General features: G+C 43.3%; 2 protein-coding genes across 2 annotated transcripts; both read left to right on the forward strand.

Annotated features, from left to right (window-relative positions):
- The first annotated feature begins 13,118 nt into the window (after nt 1-13,118).
- On the forward strand, nt 13,119-18,434 carry zbtb8b (zinc finger and BTB domain containing 8B). Its single transcript, XM_033636254.2, has 5 exons — nt 13,119-13,255; nt 13,860-14,052; nt 15,807-16,716; nt 16,874-17,052; nt 17,670-18,434. The coding sequence occupies exons 2-5, from the start codon at nt 13,879-13,881 to the stop codon at nt 17,982-17,984; spliced, it is 1,578 nt and encodes a 525-aa protein (XP_033492145.1). The 5' UTR covers nt 13,119-13,255; nt 13,860-13,878; the 3' UTR covers nt 17,985-18,434.
- A 2,029-nt stretch (nt 18,435-20,463) lies between these two features.
- On the forward strand, nt 20,464-24,250 carry LOC117263990 (tissue alpha-L-fucosidase-like). The gene is made up of 7 exons (XM_033637744.2): nt 20,464-21,018; nt 21,262-21,396; nt 22,313-22,556; nt 22,648-22,848; nt 22,944-23,134; nt 23,263-23,362; nt 23,456-24,250. The coding sequence occupies exons 1-7, from the start codon at nt 20,657-20,659 to the stop codon at nt 23,591-23,593; spliced, it is 1,371 nt and encodes a 456-aa protein (XP_033493635.1). The 5' UTR covers nt 20,464-20,656; the 3' UTR covers nt 23,594-24,250.
- Nucleotides 24,251-24,339: the final 89 nt, after the last annotated feature.

A 24,339-nucleotide genomic window follows, 5' to 3' on the forward strand; every position in this document is an offset into this window, starting at 1 on the left:
TCATCCTCAGTCAATTAGCTTCCAATCTCATCCTGCTCTCCTTCCTTCCTTCCCTCTTTCTATCCTCCTTTCTTTCTATTTATGCTCCTTTAATTACACTGCTTTTGTAGAACAATGGCAGCGTGAGGGAGGGAAGGAGAGAGGTGAGGAGTGTGGGAATGATGGACTGTGAAAGCACTCCATCATCCACAGGGGAGTGTGTGACAGTGCATAAAGCTTGACTCTCACACAGTCGAACAGGTGACTTAAAGAATGGAGTCACTGAACTACTTTTTGGGAGTGAGTGTGAGGGACAAACAGCAGAGAGACAACACTACTGCAGTGATGGGTAGACAGATGGGTCACCCATGACCCTAGGCAGCTGTCAGTAATCAACCACAATATGAAGAAATCCTTTTTCTTCTATCCTTTAACAATACTTCATATTGCTTTAATGCTGTTTACTAAGATGTAAAATCATTTATAACTTAAATCCTGATCAGTCTGTACCATAGAGAGAGCTGGATACAGTGTTGGAGGCGGGGCCCTGTTAATTCCTAGGAATTTGTACAGTGACGCATGAGGCCAAAAACGTTTGACTTCCCTGATGTAAAATAACGTGGATCCTACGCATCCCATAGAGTAAGCGCACCAGAGATTTCATCGCCCAAGCGGCTAACTTACAGTTTAACCCTCTGCTAACCTAAATGGGGATAAAAAATGAATTCGTGGGCAGCTCTTCCAGACTTTAAAAATGTCATCGGACCGAATGGATCTCGTCCCAATAGTGAAATGGGTCACTTTGTGGGGGTTGTGGTGCTAAAGAAAATGTATCACTGATTTACGCACGTCTCTCACAATGTAAGTCTATGGGAAAAAGTCTTGCTTGGCCCAATAGCATAATTTCATAGTTTGGCCACTATGTCAAATTGGCTTTAAATCTCGGTCTCTTCCCCCACAGCCTTATCAGATGAGCATTACTTACTTTTAGCTAACTACAAATAGCGTTATCCAGGACTTTTAGATAACAATTTCAACTGTTTATCGTTTACATTTACTTAACTATTCCGTTAATGTATTGCGTGCAGCTAACTAATTCAACCATCTATAGATTATGTAACGTTAGCAAACTATTTTAAATGTTTATCCATAACATTTTAGGGAGTACTTCACCCCATGTTATGTTAACTTTCTAAAGGAAGCTTTGTTTTTCTTGCAAGCGTCTGGTGAATGAAGAATCCAAAAACAGAAAAGTCTTCATGAATTGAAGTTATTGGGGTCGAGTTTAGCAACAGTAAAACCATATGAAAAGATCAGTGTACAAACTCTAACAGAACTCGTGCAGTATAATTAAAGTCGAATTTATCCGGTCATATGCTCAGTACTTCCCAAACAGACAGCTCTGTCCAACGGCGATCCGAAAGGAAATTGAAACTTATCTACGCAACATATTCTCGCTCCAACCTCGTCACATATTGACGTTTGGTCATGGACTTTCTGCAGTGACATATGACGTGCAAGGTACCCTGGGTGCGTTGGTTGTTGACGCACTGGGACATCATGTCAACTTCTGACTGCTACAATTTTTGACTGTTTTCAAGATACACTTCAGTTTTCACAGGAAATGAACAGTTTGCATACAGTGTCTTTAAAAATAAACACACTACATCAGTACAACACTGCGAATTGACATTTTTTTTCTTCAACAACAAACACGTGGTTATGTTTAGCCAACGCATGCATGGTGGTTGGGTTTAGGCAACAAAAGCATGTGGTCGAGTTTGGGAAAAAAAAAATAAAAAATCGAAACGATCCCCAGCCTTTCAGGTGAAAGTCTATAGCTGTTGGACACATCCGCCACCACTTCCGCCCACCCTACTCGAACTTTCGCCTCCTTAACTTTGTTGTTGTGTTGTTGCATTTCCCCCTGATGCCGCTGTGAGCTTTTACACAATAATGTAGGTGTGGATATAGGATGACTTCGGAGTGAGACTGTGTTGATCTATGCTCTATTCAAGGTCAGACTCCATTGACAAAAACATTTTGTCATTTTACCTCACTGAACACCGAGGCTGCTGGTCTGCCACTGCCTCGGTTGGTAGTTTGTATGTGTTAATGTGTGACCTTAGTGAACTAACTAAGCTAAATTGACTCTTGAAAAAAAAAGTACACAACCCAATAACAACCCAACCCAATAATGTGACTTTTGACACAGATTTAGCAGTGTTTTTGTTTTCTTCCCAAAATCAGGACATTAAAAAAATCTTGCCAGTTGAAAGAGTGAGAATTTGGAGCTCACTCACAGACCTTTAAGTAAATGTTATACCCAGCCTCTTCCAAACATGTGTGTGTGTCAGTGTGCAGAGATGAGGGCAAGTACAGGGGTCAAGAGAGGAATCAGCCCAGTGAGTGTCTGAACATCTGGGCTCTTCACTGGACAAGATAGCGCTCTCTGTACACTCACACACACATACACACACGCAATTCCTTGCAGCCCTTAGCGCTCGGTTCCGCTGCCACCGTGGGAAGATTGCTGGTACAAATTGCCATGGAAACACGAGGCCCAGGCGCCCGTTGTTGGGAGCAATGCCTGACTGACCCAGCGGTGTGTGCATATGTGTGTGTGAAAGACGGAGAGAGGCCAAGTGGCATGCCCCCTTCCACACAATGCCCAGCTGAGTGTGTCTCTTCCTGCCTGGCAGACTGGAAGGGTGTGTTAGTTTAAACATACTACAATGCAGGAGAACGAGATCTTTGTGTGTGTTTTTTGAACAAGTGAAGCCCTTTTATGTCCTTAATTTGATCCTGTAAGTTGCAAAACACTCTTAAAAAATCAGGTATATATTTTCTTATTTCTCTTACTCCAGATGTTTCCTTTTCTTTGTCTCTTTCAAGATGATGTGGCTTTCAGCAGCTTTGTTTTTCTGTTTGTTTCTCTTGCAGTAGATGTAACTGAGCCCTGCCCGCCTGCATTTTATCATATCATACGTGTAAAAGTAATAAACTAAGTTAAAACATGTGCATGTGCGTGTGTTTGCAATATCCCAAGTGTCAGTAATCAGTGTGACCATCACCAGGGGGCTTAAAGTGTGGTGAGTATGAGTCAGGACCAACAGAAAAGAGAAATCCCTCTTTCTCTCCCACCCTCCGAACAACCTCCCCTCCACATATCCTTTCATTACCAATCATTCCTTAATTCAGATCTGGATCTCATTTCAGCATCAGGGAAGAAAGAGTCTGCGAGAAAAGAGACATCTATGAAGTCAGGCTTCAGTCTCTTCTCTGTTGTTATTTTTATCACCCACCCACCCTTCTCTTCAAAGAATAACTTTCGTCTCTGTATCACTAGTCTTTCATGTTTCTTTGTTGTTGTTTTTAAAAAAAAAATTAAATCACTCTGGTTTCACTCATCTTTTGTGCAGTCCCAGTTGTTCCAGGATGATGAGGCAAGATGCATAAAAGCAGGCACGAAGTGGAAAGTAATTAAGAAGATGAATGAATAAATAAATAAATAAGTTAATTATGAAAATAGTTTCATGGTGGGGGTGTGTGAGGATTGTGATGGCGAGGAAACATAAGAGGCAGAGAGCTGGCACAGAATGGTGGGATGGAATTCTGGGAGATTTCTGGCGATCTTGGTCGGCCACTTCAAGTCCTCTCCCTCCCATCCCTCCAAACCACAACAAGGCGACGTCCCTTATTGAAATTAACAAGCTCATACTTTTACAATTTGCACACACACGCACACATGCGCAACTCCAATATGAACGTGTGAACGCTCAGGGACATACGCACAACTGATTCATACAAGCACACGCACACACGCAACTGCTTCACACGAATGTGGACAGTGCATGCCCACAATTTATAAGGCACAAACACTCAGCTGCAATTATTGCTTCTGATGCATGACTATTGCTATTGTTTGAAAGTCTGTGAGATGGAACCAGCTCAGCAAGATATTTTGTTTGTGACTTTTTCCGCTGCATTCATGTCAAACTGAATAACTGGTCAGATATGTCTCACTGCGTGGTTGACTTTGATTATTTGCACTCTGTTTTTCAGCAACAGAAAACCAACTTTCAGCAGTGTTATTTCCCTTAAATGTAGTGACTCCTGTGTAAAGGACGCTCAGAGGAATACAGCTTAAGGGGGGAAATAAGTAAAACCATTAGACATCAAAAAGATACAAAGAGACAGTCTTTTCAGTGCATTTCATGTCTGTCACAAAATACGATACATCATTCAGAGACACGCTGGTTGAAAGCTCAAAGAGCTGAAACTGGGCACACATCTCATATATCACATTTAGACCATAAACTATCTTCTGAAATATATTCTTTTTTATTTCCTACATTATTCTCCTGTATTTGTGTTGAAATCACTGATGCAATTATGATGATGATAAAGAGGAAATACAAAAATTAAAAAAAAAAAAAATGACAGGAGGGGGCAAAGCCTAAATGGTGAGCCACTGAATTATTGTTGTTGAACAAATCTTGCTGGTCTTTGATTTAAATATCCACTGAAATGCAGTTTTGTTTTTGTGTGAAGCATTTTATAACCATTGCTTTAACTCTTAAAAAAAATAGCTGGGCCAATACATCATGTGCGCTGTCATTGGTCATTGGTTTGTCGACGATAAAGCATTTTTTAAAATATTTTTTTAAAACTTTTTGCAATCATTATACTCCTGTATTTGTGCTGAAATCACAACCGTGTTTATAATGATGCAGGAGGAAATTCAAAATTTTAAAAAAGCCATGGCATGAGGGAGCAAAGCCTCGATGGTGAGCCACTAAAGTCGTATTCTTTAACAATTCAGCTTGTCTTTGATTAAAATTTTCATTTAAATGCTTTTAGTCAAAGGTTTGTTGTTTGTTTTTGGTAATCGTGAGGCATTTTATAACCCCGGCTTTAATCGTTAAAAAAAAGTAGAGATGTTAATTAGAATGGTGGTGTTTGCAATTATATCTTTCAAATAACAAGGTACCTCGAAATAACTTCTCTGATCAAACAGCATTAGTCAAAAGCAAATGTTTGTTCACAGTCTGGAACCCCTGCCAAGAATATATGAAAGGCCAATTGTGGTCAAAGGAGCCCTGCATGGTGCCCTGCTGTATGCAAGTGCTATTGACATACACCCAAAAAAATCAGTAGATTTCTTATTGGTATGAGGCCTTCATAGTAATCGGCCTGTGGCTGGGTGCTCAGTCACTGGGGTCAAGATTGGATTGGCATGGGAACTGGCACCGGAGTAGCTTGGCACTGTCTAGGCTGGACCCATGAGGGAATTATCTGCCCTTCAGACACATAAGGAATGCCTGGGACCTGTGGCACAGCCTGTCTGGCCGTCTCCACGATTCACTCGGCATAACCTGGATACATGAGGCATTCCTGGGAACGCCACGTTTGTTCCTATAGGGTGTTTCCAAAGAGGCCGTTGTGTTGTTTATGATCTGACTGAGCTGATATGAGGTGTGAATAAACCCCCAGAGAAGCAGGGTTAGACACAGTCAGTATATATGTTTGAGATAGTGGCTGCTGTGATTTGAGGTGTCGAGAGGGCAGGAGGGCTGCGGCGATGGGTCATGCTGCCTGTCAGAGAGCAAGAGACGCAGAGAGAGAACAGAGAGAGAGAGTGAGTCCTCCCTCCTCATCCGGCTCCCCTACACACAGATAAATAAAGAGGCTAAAAGCCGGAGAGAAGAAGCAGAAAGGAACTTTTGTGGCTTCCGAGTGGGGTCCCTTTCATGGCGGTTCCCACAGCACTAGGCCTGTGATGACATTCACCATGTTTCACACACACACACTCACACACACACTGATGGGCCCTGTGACTGCGGTGACTTTCGCTGGTGCCGGGCCCCAGACGGGACGGCGAGGGCCCCGAGAGCCACAGGCAGCCATTGTGCTGTCGCCGCGGAAACCAGCCTCTTTATGTCAGACATGTTTTTCTGTTTGTTTTCTTTTTTATGTCTTTAATGTGGGCAAGGGGGAATGTCCCCCCCTCCCCCTCACTGCTCTGCGTTATTTACCCCCAATACCCATCTTCCTCCTCCTCCTCCCCCTCCCACCAATCCATCCACATTTGTTTCTCCTCTTTTCCTCCCTCCTCCTCTTCCACTCCCTTCCTCCCTTATGTTGTCTCCCCCTTTTTCCCCCTGGAGATCGTCATTTGTAAAGCTCTTTGCTTAGACAGCCCATATCTTTGTCGTGGTGTTGCGGCCTCCCTCTCACTCAGCTCCTTTTTATCTATACTTCATGAGGTTTTGGCACAAACTGGCACTTTTTCTTCCTGCACTGAAAAAAAAAAACAATGCGCACAACACTAAAACAACAAAACCTTTCCCCAAAAGAATTCTGCCTTTCCCACGCTAAACCAATTTTCTTCACAAGATTAAACAAACTCCCAATAACAAAAAGAAAGACACGGGGGGGGGGGGGGGGGGGGGTGAAGAGGAATCTGGTTATGATTCCAGTCTCCCAAAAAGCCAGCAGAGGATGCCCCAAAGTCCTTCGATGAGAAAAACAAACTTAAAAAAAGGCAACTGTTACTATTTTTAAGTGCTTGAAGAATGTCGCTCTGTGCCATGACTCAAAGGCACGCCGGCCCTCGTCCGTAATCAGTTCATTCTGACTGCACTCCTCCGCCACATCACACACAGGACGCAATCTTTTATGAGCCGCAGAGAAAGAGGAGGAGAAAAAGGGGAAAGTGAAAAATGAAAGAGTTCAAGGCTAATCCACCGTGTCCCCTCAACCATGCATGCAACTGTGCCTCATTTGATCACTGAGGGTTTTAAGACTCAGCTAATATTAGCCACTGTAAAACTAGTTTTCACTCGGGCGTTTTGACTTGGAAGCTGACTATCATTCAAGTTTATGGAGGAGACTAATTTTTATTGCACTGAGTTATGTGATGCTTAATCCCTCTATCAGCTTTCTATTTCTGTCAGTGTCTAAAGGAAATGGTGACAGTGATATATTCAAAAGGGAAAACATCTGCTGCATAGTCATCTTGAGATTCAAAGATCTGGATTAACTGGATACCAGGGTGGTTTAGCAGAGCACTCACCGAGTCACAAACCCAGGAGATGGTGCTCCATCCCAGTTTTACGCTGCCCCAGACACCCTTGGCTGCTGTTCTCTGACAGCCTCTCACTTCCCCAAATCCCTCCTATAACTTTACACCTCAGATTACAGCCTTATCAGGGAGGCATCCAGCTGACACCTTGTCCCGACGGCAGCTCGGAAGAGACGGCATAAGCCCCTAAAAACCAGCATAAAAACCTGCCGCCACCGCACTGCTGGGCAATTTTTAGCGTTCCCAGAAGGGGATAAGAGTGAGTGTGCAGCGAGACAGAGGAAGACTTTGATGGAGCAAGAATGATAACAAACATCATTTCCATATCCTGCGTACCACTGGTACCACTTTTATTGGTTGTGATAGATGCTTTTATAGGCTAATTAAAATGACTGGAACTAACATAAAGGGTGCACTGAACATATAATTGTTTTTTTCTTTAATGATGCCAAACTAAGTCTGCTAATAACTATCTTAATTACATACTTTGTATTACTGTATTGGAGTAAATTTCGGTAGCTTTGGTCAAGTTTGCATTTCTGCTATGTCCAGAGGCAGAGCCAGACACTGGAAACACTCGGGGCTCAGCCCAAACTGAGAGGTGTCGGGGCGCATGCTCCCCCAGGAAGATTTTTTTCCTATTTGGAGCAGCTATATGCACTGTTTTTCAAGCCATTTGAGATAATAGAAAGCCTAAAAATCTGTACATCATTTAGGAAAAAGAGTTGCCAAGGAAAAACAAAAACATCCTGTAGAGCCTATGTAGTAAACCTTTCTATATACAAGCAAGACGGTGTTAGCGGAGTCTCCTTCATCACCTTCATATCATCGCTATTTAATAAACAACACCTACATCCTATTATCTTACTGACAAAACCTCTGTCTGTGTGTCTGTTCCAAGTTTTTCTCCTCACTGACTTGGTCAATCCATGTGAAATTTGGCACAGTGGTAGAGGGTCATGGGAGGATGCGAATGAAGCAATATTACATCAATTGGCCAAAGGCGGGCGCTATAGCAACCGATTGAAATTGCAAACTTTGAATGGGCATATCTCATGCCCCGTATGTTGTAGAGACATGAAACTTTGCACAGAGATGCCTCTCCTCATGAGGAACAAATCTGCCTCAAGAACCCATAACTTCCAGTTATATAGATTTTCCGCCATTTTGAATTTTTTGAAAAACACTTAAAATCGATCTCTTCCTAGGAAGTTTGACTGATCTGCATGAAACTCGGTGAACATAATCTAAGGACCAATATCTAAAGTTCCCTCTTGGCAAAAGTTGGAAAACTTACTAAAACTGAGCTTCTATAAGGCAATGAATATTGCGGCAGGCGTGGCTCATCACATAAAGGTGTATAACATCTCAAGGGTTTTACCCATCACCACGCAACTTTGTAGGCATATGACCACACATAATCTGAGGGGACCCCTCCATTATTGACCCCATCAAACAAAATGGGGGCGCTAGAGAGCTAACTTCTTATCTAGGCCGAACCGCCATATTGATTTTTACTAAACTTGGTAGATATGTAGAACAGGACGCCTCAAGGTGACTGGAGAAATTTAACTCTAATTGGCAACTGGGTGGCGCTATAACAACAGAAAAATGCTTAAAAATGGCTAAAATGCGACAGATCGCTGTGGCTCCCCCTGTGGACCAATGTTGTTGTTTTTTTTTAAATTTTTGGTATGACTAAGTCATGGTATGGTATGCTGTACATAATCACGGAAACTGTCAGTGTGTCATTCTGTCAGTCAGTCATTCTGTCTGTCCCACGTTTTTCTACTCACTGACGTGGTCAATCTGTGTGAAACTGCACATAGGCATTGAGGATTGGCATAGGTAGAAGGTGACAAAGCTACCAATGAGTATGGACTAGTGTATCTAATTGTTCTTCATCATTCTGAAACCAAAACAAAACAAATGTTGAGTGTGCTGAAATTTCACTCCTGCCCCCAAAAAGGGCAAAAATTGCCTGATGTTACTATTTTAAGTCACAGAACGTAGGTAGGGTAGGAATTTGGCATAAACATCATTACTAGAGAAGTATAGCTCCACTGATTTCCTGGTGAAGTCAGAGAGACCGAGGGGAAATGACACAAAGTTGAAGGTATTTTAAAAACCCAAACGATCCGGGGCTTTTGAAAAAACATTTGGGGCTTAAGCTCCAGAAGTCACACCCAAATGACTTTAATGAGCAGCTTTGATTATCGTAAATTTTCCAAAGATCACCACCACACCAGTGCGTAATCCTCTTTGGCTGCCTATTTCCCTCCTTAACACAAATATGTGGATGTATCTTAGAAATCAAATCACACATTTAGTTCACATTGGCATGATTAAAGACAGTTACACCATAAATTGACGCAGATTGGTGCATAAAAAAATCAAGTGTTTGGCGCTCTGGCAGAATGCACCATTTTATATGTGCCTCCCCCCCCCCCCCCCACCCCTTCAATATTGCAATGAAACCTTTGCTCTTGTGCTTGGGAATCACAAATATATCAGATCACAGGCCTATCTGATGCTCTCGTTGAGGCATCTGGTTGACTGCCATGAGACAACTTCCCAGGCCTCCACTTTCCACATTTTGTTTTTATGTGAACACAAATGCTGACATTTTTGACATCAAACAAACACATGACAATACAACGACACAGCACTTATAGCACAGAGATATATGGATGCAGACAGACAGACACACACACACACACAGTTAAGTACACACAGCAGATGTCGGTGCAAAACTGCCTTGCTGAAAAGCATACTTGCGCAGTGAACTAATTCTATACACTCTGCATGTGGCTCATGCACAAACACATGCTGTCTTTCTCAGACAAGACTTGCTTGAGGTCCATGCTTGAGGACGACTAGCTAACTGTATATAGTACAGGAGGCTTTGATCTTTGGACTTGGCTGTGGCAAAGACAGCCAGCCAGCGCTGAGGCTCTGTGCTACCGGAAGCTCGTGGTCTGGGACGGCTCCATTTACTACTCTGTTCTGGTGCTAAATATACAATAATAAAAAGGCTGGCAGATTTATTTCAGACTGTGATACATTTCCTCTCCAGCAAGGGAAGAAAGGACTGAGCAAGAGACAGACGTCTCCAGATCACCGAAGAACATTAAGTGATAATTACAGAGAGAGATAGACAAAAAGAGAAGGACGAGGTTTCCCCCTCTCGCTTTTCTCTTCCTCTTCCTCTGCCACCACAGAGGAGAGTGGCGTCTCCAAACTAAAGAGGGGCGCCCACTGTATTAGACTCTCAATGATTGGCTGTGATTGCATTATCTGATCCCATGAGGGATAAAAGGACAGCAACACACACACACACACCACATGCCTGTATTTCATTGCTCAATGATTACTGCCTCCTCAGAAGTCGAACATGGCTTTTTTTGAAAACATCTTAAGACATGTAGCCATAAAAGAAAATATGATTCAAATTCAAACATCGTCTTTATCTTTTCAGTCAGTTCTCCGAAACACACAAGCACGCGCACACACACACATCCACACACTCATACTCCCCTATGTACTCGACTTCACCACCAGTCCACCGCACTCCTCTCAAAGCTCTTTGATCCCCGGTCGAGGGTCCTCTCCGCGGTGCCTCTGTCTGAATTCCAGAGATTCTGGGATAATTCAAACGTTTCACGGCACATACTCGGTCCCCCCAGGAGACAGCGGCGGAGATGGAAAATGCCACCACGGTCTCTCTCCCTCCATTGTCCCTACTCTTTAATCAGGCTCTCTCTGTGGCTCGCGCTGCCACCGTGGTGTGTTGTCTCAGCCTGGGAAAATGCCGGCCTAAGTGGCTGTTATGTGCTGAGGCGCAGACCACAGGGACCCAGAGGGGTGCTGCTGGAGCCCTCGGTGCCAGCCGTGGGTCTCACAGTGGCTAACACACACAATGAGTGAGGTCCCAAATCTGGATGCAGCCTTACATAACAGTCATCTCTACATCTATTTACTTTTTAGACTGAGCTTAGATCTGTAAATCATGTGGCATCATAATCACAGGCAAAACCCAGTCATAAATCATGAATATTATTTGTTCCTAAGGGGTTGATGGGTGTAAACCAGCATTCAACTGCCACACAGATAGGACGGTATTGTAGAAACTCCAGTGTGACTACTTGGCTGTGAAAGTTCTGTGGAGAGGGAGTTTCCTGCCCATATGTCAACAAATGACCAAAACAAAGGCTTTGTGTTTCCCTGAGTCAGAGCGAGAAGAAGGTCAGCTACCTCAAAGTTCAACCCGATTCAGCTTTGCTCTGGGATAGACCCGCGTTAGGGCTGGGCAGCTGGGTCAACCGACGGCTGTCCTGCCTTCAGCCGGACACAATGCTCCATCAGGTCAAGTTTACAAGGACTGAGTCAAACCCTGCTGCTTTATACCAGTTTATATTTAGTGCGTATAAGCGTGAATAGAACTTTTATGAGGTGCCATAAATTTCATTTTCAAAAGAGGGTGAGTATGGAGGCTCATGTACGCCTACCCTGTGGTTTCTCCAGGCCACCACGAAGCCTTTGTATTCGCCCTGTTTGCCATGGGAAAATATCTGAAACAAATAAGTTGCTCAGTCGGCACCCATCAGTGTAAAAAAACACATCTAAGAGCTGTGGATTGTGCTGAGAGGGTGTGGCGCAGTGCTGAAGGAACTACTTGTTTACCCTCTGCCGTGTCTGAAAATAAAAAAAGGAATTATTTTCTCTCCGAAATGGAAAGCAAATAAACAAGTATTCTTGAGCAGACAATGTGGGCAGGCGCGAGCCGCCTGCGGCCGTGCAGCCGCATGCTGGGCCTGGTATGAGAGGGAGGGTGACGCGATGAGGTTCCTCCACACAACATCATCACCCTCATCATCGTCATGATCACTATCAATTAATTTATGCAATGGAAATAGGCAAGACATAACCCAGGCTTCTTAGAAGTTGAAGAAGAGAAAATATTCAGTTGTCAAAAACCATTTATCAAAGGGGGGTTAAGACACATGTATATTGTTAACTGCTCAATGATGAAATGTTTTGGTCTGAATGGGAAGAAAAATTCAGGTAAGACAAACATAAAGAGAAATTAAAACTTCCCAAGCTATGAACACTAAAGAAAATCTAACCTGGTGAAGTTTCACCTGGTTGCAATCTGCAATCCTCACTGCTAGATGCAACTAAATCCCCCTAAATCTTACACACTGGATCTTTACTCTCTTGTCAAATAAACAAACTGACCTGTCTATGTGATGCAACTTTCATTTTTTGTTAACTCCTGCTGGAGACCTGTCAGTATGGGAGTCAACTGAAGGTTTTTGGGGAATAAAGTTGTACATTTCTATCCCTTTTTTTAGAGACGGTCATTTTTTTTTATTGATCACAGCTGAGTGGAACATAATGTCTCAGATCCAGTATGTGATGCAGTGTCTTGCGACTATCAACTGAGCTACAGCCACCCCAGGACACAAGAGCATCCATAGCGCGAGACAAGACTAACCACACTAAAGCTTCCACAGCAAATGCAGGCTGACACTGTGATGTTTATTTAACATTGAACACATGAAGAGAAAGAGCTCTATCAAACAAGCTGGTGTACAATCAGTACTGCCATGTAGCAAGGTTATACCATGATCTCAAAGAGTACAGACAAGTCGATAATATACAGATTTAAAAACTTAAATAATCCTAAAAAATATTTTTGTTGAAAACTCAATTAATTACTATAATAACCTATAAAAGCACGGTGTTATAAGTCAGTTTAAACTATTCAATTTACACATGAAATCTGCATGTTGTGCAAAAGCATTTGATCTCACCACTTGATAATTCTGATATTCCTGAGAGTCCCATTGTCATATTACACAATACAAAGAACATACATTCAAATTAATTTAATCTTATAAGTTTGTCTGTCTAATTGTACCTTTACCAATGTTTGCTGGGTTTACAAATCAATTTCTATCCCTTCTAATAAGCTATTTTTCAAGTAAACCCACATTTAGGCTCACAGTAAATGCTGGAGCTGTAGCTGCAACGTCACTCCATCGTCGGCCACTGATTGGTTCATTGGAAACGTCACTAAATCTGACAGCGGAAGTAGTTATGTGGACACGGAACAATAAACGCTGCTAATCTCTGTCTTTGTGTTATGAGACGGGTTTTCCCACTTCCAGTCGCGTAATTATACAGGTGAGACCGTATTATATGTCATTTTATTTTACGTGTGTATCACTAAGCTTCGTAAAGTTCAGTCTGTGTCGTAATGCTTCCGTTTTGTTTGATAAAGTATCACCAGTTGGCTAGTCGGCGCTAGCAACACAAGTTAGCTTGTAGGCAAACATAAAGTGACGTTAGAGCTATCTAACTGTTCTCTTCTCTTTTTATTTCCTCTGTCAAACGTGTGTCTGGTTTAATATTTATGTGTTTAAGACTAGTTGTCTTTTAAGGTATTAAACGTCGCCTAAACGCAGTGAATAAAACTGTACACACACCCAGTGACTAGTAGCTTATCAAGTGAAGTTGCTGATGGGGGTTTCCCACTTCCCCTTACACCCACTTTGACTTAACACTGTAATAATTACATTGGTGTACTCTTAAGTCAGTGGAGAATTGTCTTCTAAACAGACAAATTCAAAAGTCAAGTGTCACAAAAGATCATTGAATATGTAGTACATTTTAAATCAAATGTCTTGACACTACACAACCAAAAAGTTCATCTTTATCATTTTGCTGTTTCCCCCTTTAAATTGACACTCACTGAACTGACTGTCTCTCTCTTTCCTCTCCCTGGCAGGGCTCACCGAGGTGTAGACATGGAAGTGCCTTGCTACATGCCCAAACTCCTGTTTGAGCTCAATGAGCAGCGTAAGCGGGACTTCTTCTGTGACTGCAGCATCCTCGTCGAAGGCCGTGTCTTCAAGGCCCATCGTAATGTCTTGTTTGCTGGGAGCGGCTATTTCCGGGCTCTTCTTGTTCACTATCTGCAGGTTAGAATATCTCATATCAGTGCTGCCTAATGTGCACTTTTGTGTACATATATGTCAAATGCAGTATGCCAGGATGTCCTACTGCATCTGATCATATTTTGCACTTTGCAGGCCAGCATGCTTTTTATGGCTATTCTGACCCACAGTCCTCTGTACAGTGGAAAATAGGCACATTGGCTGAGCTGCAGACAGATGACAACTCATTGATAGGCAGTTGAAAGCTCACTGACAGTTGTCAGAAGCTGTAATGACGGATTGCAGCACATGACCTATGAAATAGACAGGAATGGGAATTGCTTAAGTGAACAAAATATTCATTACGATAACCAATAACAAAAAGATATAACTATGAAAGTTACAATGTCAGAGAAATGCACATGTATTTACAATAAATGCAGTTCTGGGTTTGGTTGAAGATGGCAGTGCTGTTTGGGCTGAGAAAGCCATGTGTAAGGAGGAGGAAATCCAGGAAGAGGAAGGTTATTTAAGTGTGGGAGTGGTCTATTTGAATCCATTTTGTTTGAGACCATGCTGCAAAGTGAGTGTGTTTGCTGATCCTGTGAGTTCATTTATCTCCTTTAACTTTAGCTTACATTGCAGTTATGCTATGTAGCGTGTGAAATAGAGTATGGTGAATGTGCTAGTAAAGGTAGTATCAGCATTGCTTCTGCCTGGAGCTCGCATAAACGGAGCCTGGGTTTGGTTGAAGGTGGCAGTGCTGTTTGGGCTGAGATCACTGTCTAGTCTCCTGGAGGTGTCATTGTTGTGAGGGCTCGTCTTGGGGAGGTAGACTGTACAGCCAAACCCGGCGGGGGAGTATGACAGCCTAACAAGGCTTCCTTCCCTGGGTCTACCTCCTCTGTGGTAGTATAGGAAAGGTAAAGGAGGTTGTTCGGTTAGTGTGGGGAGCAGTGAGACCTGGCATTAGGGGAGTGTCTCTGGGACGCCAGAGATCACTGTCTAGCCTCCTGGAGGTGTCGTGGGACCAACTAGACGAAACACCGGTGAAAGGAGGTTCCCACCCGATGACCCCAAAGACATGTTAGTTATCACTGCTCACTGGTCTGTATAGTTAAGCCTTGCCATAATAGCTTATCATAGGGCTTAGGAGGTTATTCACTGAGTGCTGATCCTTTTTTTTTTTTTTTTTTTTTTTTAGAGCACAAACTTCTTGTGTTTATTTGAATACTTACCTAAAAGTTCAAACTACATATATTTCAAAGTAACAGCAGCAGAGCTCTCTCCAGCATGACGCCTGTCTCTGGCGAGCTCAGTGAATGGTGTTTTGTTTAAACTCATGATTGAGTGATACCATTAAGATCTGCTGTGTTCAAAATCACTTACGTTTTCTTTTTAACACAAAATTTTGCACCACAGACTACAACAGATATATGAGCAAGATTGTCAAATTGCAAGGCACAATGTGACGACGATGCAACAGAATGTAATTTGTAAGTGTAGCTGCGTTACATACTCATAGTAAAAAGAAAAAGTTTGCTATTTGTTATCAGTCATTAATTTAACGCCTTAAAATGTTCCAAAAATGCAGCTCACTTTCTAAGAAAGCACTGATGAAGAGTGTAAGAAAAATGGCTTCCTCATGGTGGATTTTGGAAGCAAAGTGGTTTGGAGGTTTGGTCTGATTTGTTAATGTGACAGCTGATTCTTCATTGTTCTTGCTGGCCATACATTGCTGATCTTATCAAAGAAGGGCATCCAGTGTACCTGCTAAGATATGTACTGTCTATTTTCAGGATAGTGGACAGCGCTACAGCACAGCATCGTTGGACATTGTGACAGCCGATGCCTTCTCGATTATCCTGGACTTCCTTTACTCTGGCCGCTTGGCCCTGAACAGAAGCAATGTCATTGAGGTGATGTCAGCAGGCAGCTACCTGCAGATGACTGATCTGGTAAACTTCTGTAAGGGATACATCCGCTCATCTTTGGAAATATGCAACAAAGACAAGGAGAGGAACACAGAGAAGGAGAACCAGGCACAGGATGGAGCAATGGGTCCTGCAGACAGCGGCACTCCGGCTGCAACAATCTCCAGTGGCACAGGGGCTGCGGAGCCTCATTCGCAAGCTGCAGAGGCAGACAGAGGGTCGGGTTTAGGCCCGGAGTCTGTTACCTCGGCTAGAACCCCCTTGTCCATACCTGTCACCACAACTCCAGGCACCGGCAGGGACATGGAAAACGACTACCATTCCAGGGGGGAATTTGCAACTGGTAATGAAGGACAAAAGGGACACATGGATCAGACTAACCTCTCATCCTCTTCATCATCTGCTTTGACCCCAGAGTTAGTGAACCCCAAGATAGAGTACGACCCAGATGAGGAGCTCATGGAATCCCCTGACACCAAAGACCTAGCCTCATTTCCTGGGCCATCTCTCCATAACCCTCATCATAGCAGACTACTTCCTCCCTCTCCCTCCAATGAGCGCTCTCCCTTGGGATACAGCCCATCCTTTAATGCAAGGCACCTGATGGAGATGCTGGCCAGAGGTGAAGGCCCCAGTCCTCTGGGGGAAAGAGTGGGGCAGCGCTTTAACCAAGGACTAGGTAGCAGCACGGGAGGAGGCCGAATGGATGAAGGATTAGGGTTTGTGGGATCATCTATCATGGAGATCCAGTCTGACTGGCTCGGAGAAGACACAGGTATTTGGCAGAGTGTGACATATGTTTCCCTGTAGCCTTAAATTAAACATCTCGAAAATAATACCATATTGCATTCAGTAGATTTTAAAGAAAAAGAATTTGCAGTGCTTTCCTACTGATGTAAATCTGAACTGTTGGCCTCTGTCTCCCCCTGCAGGTGATGGTTTGGTAGTGCCAGTGAAACTCCACAAGTGCCCGTTCTGCCCGTACACTGCCAAGCAGAAGGGAATCATGAAGAGACACATCCGCTGCCATACAGGAGAGAGGCCGTTCCCCTGTCCTATGTGCGGCAAGAGGTTCACAAGACAGGAGCACCTTCGCAGTCATGCCCTCAGTGTAAGAACTCAGCGTGACTGCAAGATAATCAGCCTAGTGTTGTATCATGTTGTGCCAGCAGGACAGCAGCCTCACAGCCCTTACATGCAGACGTGTTACCATGGTTACCAAATGATATGCATGAATAGGTTATACACAGTTAAATTATAGGATAGAATCGTGAAGCAATTTCATGATTAGCAGATGGATTTATTAGTAGTTTAGTTTTGAAATCCTGCAAAAATCACGTATCTGTGATCATGAAATCCTGTGGTTGGTCACTTTGCTTTCACACCACAAACAAACTGCACCAGCATATGTTTGGAAGCGGGCCGAGACCCTCGTGTTTAAGCGGTCTCAGTTCGGTTGTTTGGTCTGCACCAGCGTTCACAGCAGCCCAAATGTACAGTGCTGTCCAGGCAAATGGGCCTGAGTTTGTTTTAACTGAAACCAAACAGGTTAGGAGTGAAAGCAGAGGGAAACTTTAGGGTGAAAGTTGAAGGTAGCTTTTGTTACAAAAGGCAGTAAATATTTTTGCTCCTATATTATTATTCTTCAGCTATAAGATCTAAAAGTTAATTTTGCCCGTGCAAACTGATTCACATCATGTTGTCTCTCACTGTGTTCACCACTGACAGGTCCATAGGCATTACTGGCCAGTGTCATGTAAGAGCTGCAGGCGAACCTTCACTGGATCCAGCGTTTCGCCAGGACTCAGACGCTTCGGCATCTGTGACAGCTGCAACTGCGTGACCACCACCCATGACGACTCCGCCTCCGTTCACCCCGCCAGCCAACCAGAGCCCATGGAGCGTGCAGACGGGGCCACAGATTGGTCCAGTTTTATGGACGATGTTGATGAAGTGGAAGTCGGCAGAGTTGAGGACTTGGTAGAGAAACAGATGCTTGAAAGGCAGCTGGCTGTCTGCACTGATGTAGGTCACACGCTGTGAATCTGTGGCCCGCTGCACTTAGAGAAGAAGACCATTCCTTAAACTGTTAAACTAGTGTTAAGTTAACTGTGGCCATACTGTTAGTGATGTTAAATTATTACTGTAAGATGGCCTTATTTATTGACTTGTTTGTAACCACAACATGTGCCCTTTTAACTTTTGAAGATATTGTCCTCCAGTGATTTGCCTGGCAGCAAATACTCAGTGTTTTATCTCTTTATTTGTAATCATAAATGTGGTTTTTAATATTTCTTTCTTTCTTTGTGCAGTTGCTAAATTCCACGTGTCTCTGTATGTGCTGCACAAAAAGAGAACGTGGCTTTCAAGCTTACATAAGATAGAAAAAAGCTTGTTTTATTTAATAAGATGGCAGTTTGAGGATAAAGGAAGTTTTGCGATCATACCGGAGCCATTGTAGGTATTGTTACAATAAATGTATTGTGTAATTGTGCACATATTTCCTTTGATCACACTTTATGCATTAATGTGCTTTTCTACGTGTAGATACTTTCTTAGCTTGTGATATTTGTACATTTCCCTGCTGCTTGTCATGGATTCACATCAACCTGCAGTATTGATACAGAAAATGCCGTTTGGCGCCCTCTAGTGGTTTAAACCCAGAAAATCTGTGAGAGTTGTCACTAAAATCAGACTTTTTGCATTGAGGAAGCAACTGACTTCATTACAATGTATAAAGACATAATTTAAAATGATTTTACTCTGTTTATTGGAATAGAGGAGAGGGGACAGTTGGGACGGTGCCTTTTTAGGAAGTTAGAAAGCAGCTTTGCCTGTGCCACTCATTCTCACCACACACAGCCACACTTTTCACTTTGAACGTAAAAGTGGAGACCTGATTAATCCTCACATTTTATTTACAGTTTTAAAAATTACACTGTGTACGTCTTCTACCATACTGTTTTTAGCTATGCCACATACAAAAAAAACACATCATTGGAAAGCTGATTTTCTGGCCTATCAGTTGATGCTACTGTTAACTGTCTGAAATGTTGTTGGTAGCAGGTACAGCAGTCTGAAGTGTGTCTGCTCTCACTGGGACAGCTGAGACAATACTGTTACCCAGAGGCGGCTGGGACAGTTTTGTTCACAGTACCTTGTTACAGATTAACAAAAAGTAGACCAAAAATAAAACAAAGGCTTTTTCTAATTAAACAGAAAAAGTAGTCATTTGTTTGTGATCCCTCAATAAAACAAAGGCTTCTTCTAATTGAACAGAACCCACTGCAAAGTCCAAGAGTGAATGTTTACTGCATGAACTTCATACAGGTCTACATCTCAACCCCTGAGCATAGTGTGTGTCGAGTTCAACTACTGTAAAACTTTAATTAAAAGCCTAGTCCCAATTAAACGCCCAGTCCCCTTACAAGCCCAATGTGGCTACACATTTTGAAAAATAAATGCCTGTCTGACTTAGAGGCCTGATCTGGTTGTTAAGCAGTTCTTTTTTTTTTTAGTAGAAAGATGTATAAAACCAGATTGTTGGCTTCCACAAATTATGTGTGCGTTCCACAATTACCTCGTAAGTTATTCATATTCCTTTAGTCTGTATGGGTCCTCAGATCAAAAGAATCAAACGGGTATTTCGTGAAAATTAATCCAAGTTGTGAGGATTGTTTTAGTGGGATAAAGTGGGGTTGTGTCTATGCCGGATGCTGTAATCCTTGAGAAGCGTTACTCTCTTTTACTGTGATACATTGTCTGTCAGAGCTAGATCAAATTAATGATTCATACTTGATATATTATCTGAAGCCTAATTTTGAAACAACTAGTTTTCAATACTGGATTAAATAAACAATTTGATCGTGTTCCCATCTTTGCTGAGCACCAGTTTGTGTGAAAGAAATTAAAAGCTGTCCCAAATAGACGCCTCTTGATTTCAGTGATTTACGCAAATAATAGCTCAGGATATTAAGGTAAGTTTTATGGTATGCAACTTTTTAAACTTTTTTTTTTTTTTAACTCAACAGCCTACATCAACCTAAAGGCTTCATATAGCCGACCACACTGAGCTGATAGGTGCCACTGAGTGAAGACTTGCAAGACAACCAAATTCCATATCTCAGTAGTTTATGAAAATATAAAAATTTTACATGTTTTCTTTTTCCGAAAGAAATGTGTGAACAAGTGACATTGGAAATACAAGGTGTCCAAATTTGAACTGCTATTTTTAGCTTTGATTTAAATGTTTTCCCCCTCAGAATAAGGTGTCCAAACCCATCCTATCCACAGGCCCAACCGTCCTGCCGAGGCAGAATTTTGGGAGAATGCACTCCTTGTATATCTAAAAAACTTAAATTAGATAACTGTATCTATTCAGGGATCATATTATTTTACTCTACAATAGTAGCCTCTAAGTAATGAGAGATCATTTCATGTCCACACAAAACTGTCCCAAACAACCCCACTCTCCCCTACACAAAGTTGGTATAGTCCAAGTCAAAGTATGATCGATGTTGTTTAGGTATCCCATGTATGAACTGAAGGGCGGTCACACTATTTGTCCGTCCCACAGCAGCCTCAGGTGTGCCTAATGCAAATGTTCAAGACAGGTCACCTGGCACGGCTGAGTGTGCGAGCAGGCCTAATAAGAGCCTTTTAAACGGCAAAGGACTACAGTAGAAAATTGCCCACGAGGGATCACATCACTTCATATGCGACCTACATGTGTTATATCTTCGATATCTGTGTTTCCCCTCCTCATGTGGGGATGTGGATGCACAGCGCGCTACGCAGCAAACTGGACCAGTCTGGATGCCAGACCTCTGCCCCAGTGGTTCGACCAGGCCAAGATCGGGATCTTCGTCCACTGGGGGGTCTTCTCAGTCCCTGGCTTCGGCCAGTATAGTGAGTGGTTCTGGTACTGGTGGCGGTCTGAAAGGCGCACAGAAGAAGTGGAGTTCATGCAGAGAAACTACCCGCCGGGCTTTAGGTACGCGGATTTTGCGCACGAGTTTCGCGCGGAATTCTTCGATCCGGATAACTGGGCAGAGATATTCAAAGCCTCTGGAGCCAGGTATGGTGAGCAGCTCTCTTCCTGGTGCTACACTGCCATGAAAATGCAGCAGGTCTCTTTTGTTGCCAGTGTTTGCTCAGCAACAGCCGCACCTACAGGTGTCATGTGTGCTTGCTTGCAGGTGGTGTTCAGCGCATAGGACAATCATCTCAAAAGTCAGATCAGAATACTTTTAACAGAATGCCTGCTCACTTCCTTGTCTCAGAAATGCATAAGGACATTAATGTGTACATGCTCCTCCAGGTATGTGGTGTTCACATCCAAACACCACGAAGGATTCACAAACTGGCCCTCAGCAGGCTCCTGGAACTGGAACTCAATGGATGTAGGTCCTCACCGGGACCTGGTGGGAGAACTGGCTGCAGCTGTCAGGAAGAGGTAAGAAAATTAGACATACACTGCATCTGCATTCATTCAATTATATCTTTAAAAGAAAATCCCCTAGTGAGTAGACTGTAGCACAAATAAAGAAGAGGAAATTAATGAGGTAACAATAAAATATAATGTGAATAATGTTTGAGTCATATCTACAGGACTGCATCCAAGTAGGATGGAACTAAAAACAAACTTCTAATATTAGACTCTTGTCTGTTGAGCGTGCAGCATAAGGAAATCTCCCTTCCCCTTAACCTTGGGAGCCATGGCAACAGAGCCAGCTATAGCCTTATCTGGGCAGCTGTACTCCCTCTACTACAACTTGGAGATGATAGATGGAGTGCATTCATAACAAAGGTCAAGTAGCCTGACCTCGAGGCCTCTTTTAGGCCCTCTGCTGACCTGACTGTTGCCTTAAGCATAACTATCATCCATTTACTGACTGAGGCTAAAGGCTGTAACACAAAAAAATTCCCTCACAGTGAACGCAATAACCTCAGGAGGTCAAAATGAGCTATTTTGGATTATTTTAAGTAGACTCTCTATCTTCTTTTTTATTTTTATTTTTAACAATCATACATATTTTATAGGCTTCTTCCTGACACTTGGCCATTGTTCTGTTACTGGTTGCTTTAACTGCAGGGCTAGGCTGTCTAGCAGAGAGTAAAGGCCCAGAGAATAAAGCTTGTGCTCAGGTCTTGACTGTGCCCTCATGAATAATAATCTAAACTTTAAAAATGACTTTTTCGTTTATTTTTCTTAACAGAAATAAATTAAATGCTGAGATATAGGCCTACTGTATATTTCTAAACAGGTTTTCTTACACCCCTTCAAATCAAGAAAGCCTCATGACCCCCTTAAAGCTTTGGCGTCCCCTAGTGGGGGTTGGGAGTATTCACTAATACTTCTCTGCCTACAGGTCACTGCGTTTGGGTCTGTACCACTCTCTGTATGAATGGTATCATCCCCTTTTCTTGTTGGACCAAGCTTTGGGGTTCAAGACTCAGTATTTTGTTTCCCGTAAGACTCTTCCAGAACTAGTGAACCTCGTGACGGCATACAAACCGGATCTGATCTGGTCTGATGGGGACTGGGAAGCACCAGATACCTACTGGAACTCCACCCAGTTCCTGGCCTGGCTCTACAACGACAGTCCAGTGAAGGTGAAAGAGCGTTTACAGCAACAAGTTTCAAACTATTTGATAAATCACAGCAGTCTTTTGTTTCTATGGATAACGACTTGTGTCTCTTCAGGATGTCGTGGTTACCAATGACAGGTGGGGTAAAGGCTGCTACTGCAAACATGGAGGCTACTATAACTGTGCTGACAGGTACACGCCTGGTAAACTTCCAGACCACAAATGGGAGAAATGCCAGTCCATCGACACCCGTTCCTGGGGCTACCGAAGAGACATGAAGCTAAGTGAAGTCATGGACCTGCCGTCCATCATAAAGGTGACAGGTCACAGCAGGTTATCACCCACAACTGATACATGTCCAGTTATTTTGTGATTAAATATCTGGGTTAATGTAACACTCTCTTTCCTCAGGACTTGGTATATGTGGTGGCAATGGGTGGTAACTACCTGCTGAACATTGGACCTATGGCAGATGGCATGATTGCCCCGGTGTTTGAGGAGAGGCTGAGGGGACTTGGTGCCTGGTTGGAGATTAATGGAGAGGCCATCTATGCCTCCAGACCCTGGAGGGTCCAGACGGAGAACAGCACTGTCACTGTCTGGTGAGGTTGTTATTTTGTGCTACTTATGCCAGATTTTGTGCCGGCTAAGCCAAATAGCCCAGACGCCCCTCTCCCTATCATACTTGATTTTGTGATGCAAAATAAGCCACTTCTTGCTCCTGTTATAGGTACACCGCCAAAAACAATACAGTTTACGCCATAATCCTCGGCTGGCCGTCCAAACAGCTGCTTCAGCTCACAGCACCAAGGACGTCTGGAGCCACAACGGTAATTCTTACACTTTTATGCCTATAAAGTTTAATCCCAGTTACCTTAATGTGTCAAAATCATAAACTGCACACTGCTCTTTTGCATCCACAGGTTACACTTATGGACTATCCCAACGTGCCACTGAAGTGGGCATCAGTGACACCAGCAGCTGGACTGATGATTCTTATGCCGTCTATGCCAGTATCTCCTGGAAAAGCCTGGGCTCTGAGACTGGAGGAAGTAGTGTAACGTCAGAGAGTTGTGACAAAGTCAAGTGAAAGGGCATCTCTCGCACACTACAGTTTCTGTGTGTGCGTGATAATATTATTTACTATGCGCACAGTAATATGAAAAGGGTGTCAAAATGCAAAGCACCATTTTTGGGTCAGTCACAGTGAGCCATTTAACTCCCTCAGCTATCTACTGTAAAGATATATAAACACACACACTGTATATAATCTCAATCTGCCTTTGAGAATTAGAAATATATATATATACTTACTGGTGGATGGGTATCTTGCCTTAACCACTGTATTAAAGCCTTTAAGACTAGTCATGCTTCTGTTAATCGTGGTTACAAGCCCATTTTTCATAGTTTCCTAAACAAAGATAAATCAAGTGTACAGTACACTCAGCGTGCGTGTGTGTGTGGGTGTAATGGACAGTTACTCGTGGTTATTACTGTAATATTTCTTGTTCAATTTAAAAAGCCAAAGGAAACAGGAAAACAGGCGGGTGGCCCTTCGCGGTGCCCTGGTTCCCGATGCGCCGGGGACATATGCCTTGCAGTATCACCGCCTCCTTGCCTCCCTCGTCCGCCCGGGCCTGGTTGGGCTCTCATTACTGTCCGGTCCGGCGTCTGCTGGTGGCCGGCGCCTGGTGTGGGCCCGTCCGGTGCGGTGCTGGTTCTCTCCCTGGTGGCGGTGCCGGGCCCCCGCGCCTGGCTCCTTGGGTCGGGGGCGGTCCCTGGGTGCGTCCGTGGGTGGGGGCGGGCG

This window comes from Epinephelus lanceolatus, chromosome 16, assembly GCF_041903045.1.
Source record: "Epinephelus lanceolatus isolate andai-2023 chromosome 16, ASM4190304v1, whole genome shotgun sequence".
NCBI lineage: Eukaryota > Metazoa > Chordata > Actinopteri > Perciformes > Serranidae > Epinephelus > Epinephelus lanceolatus.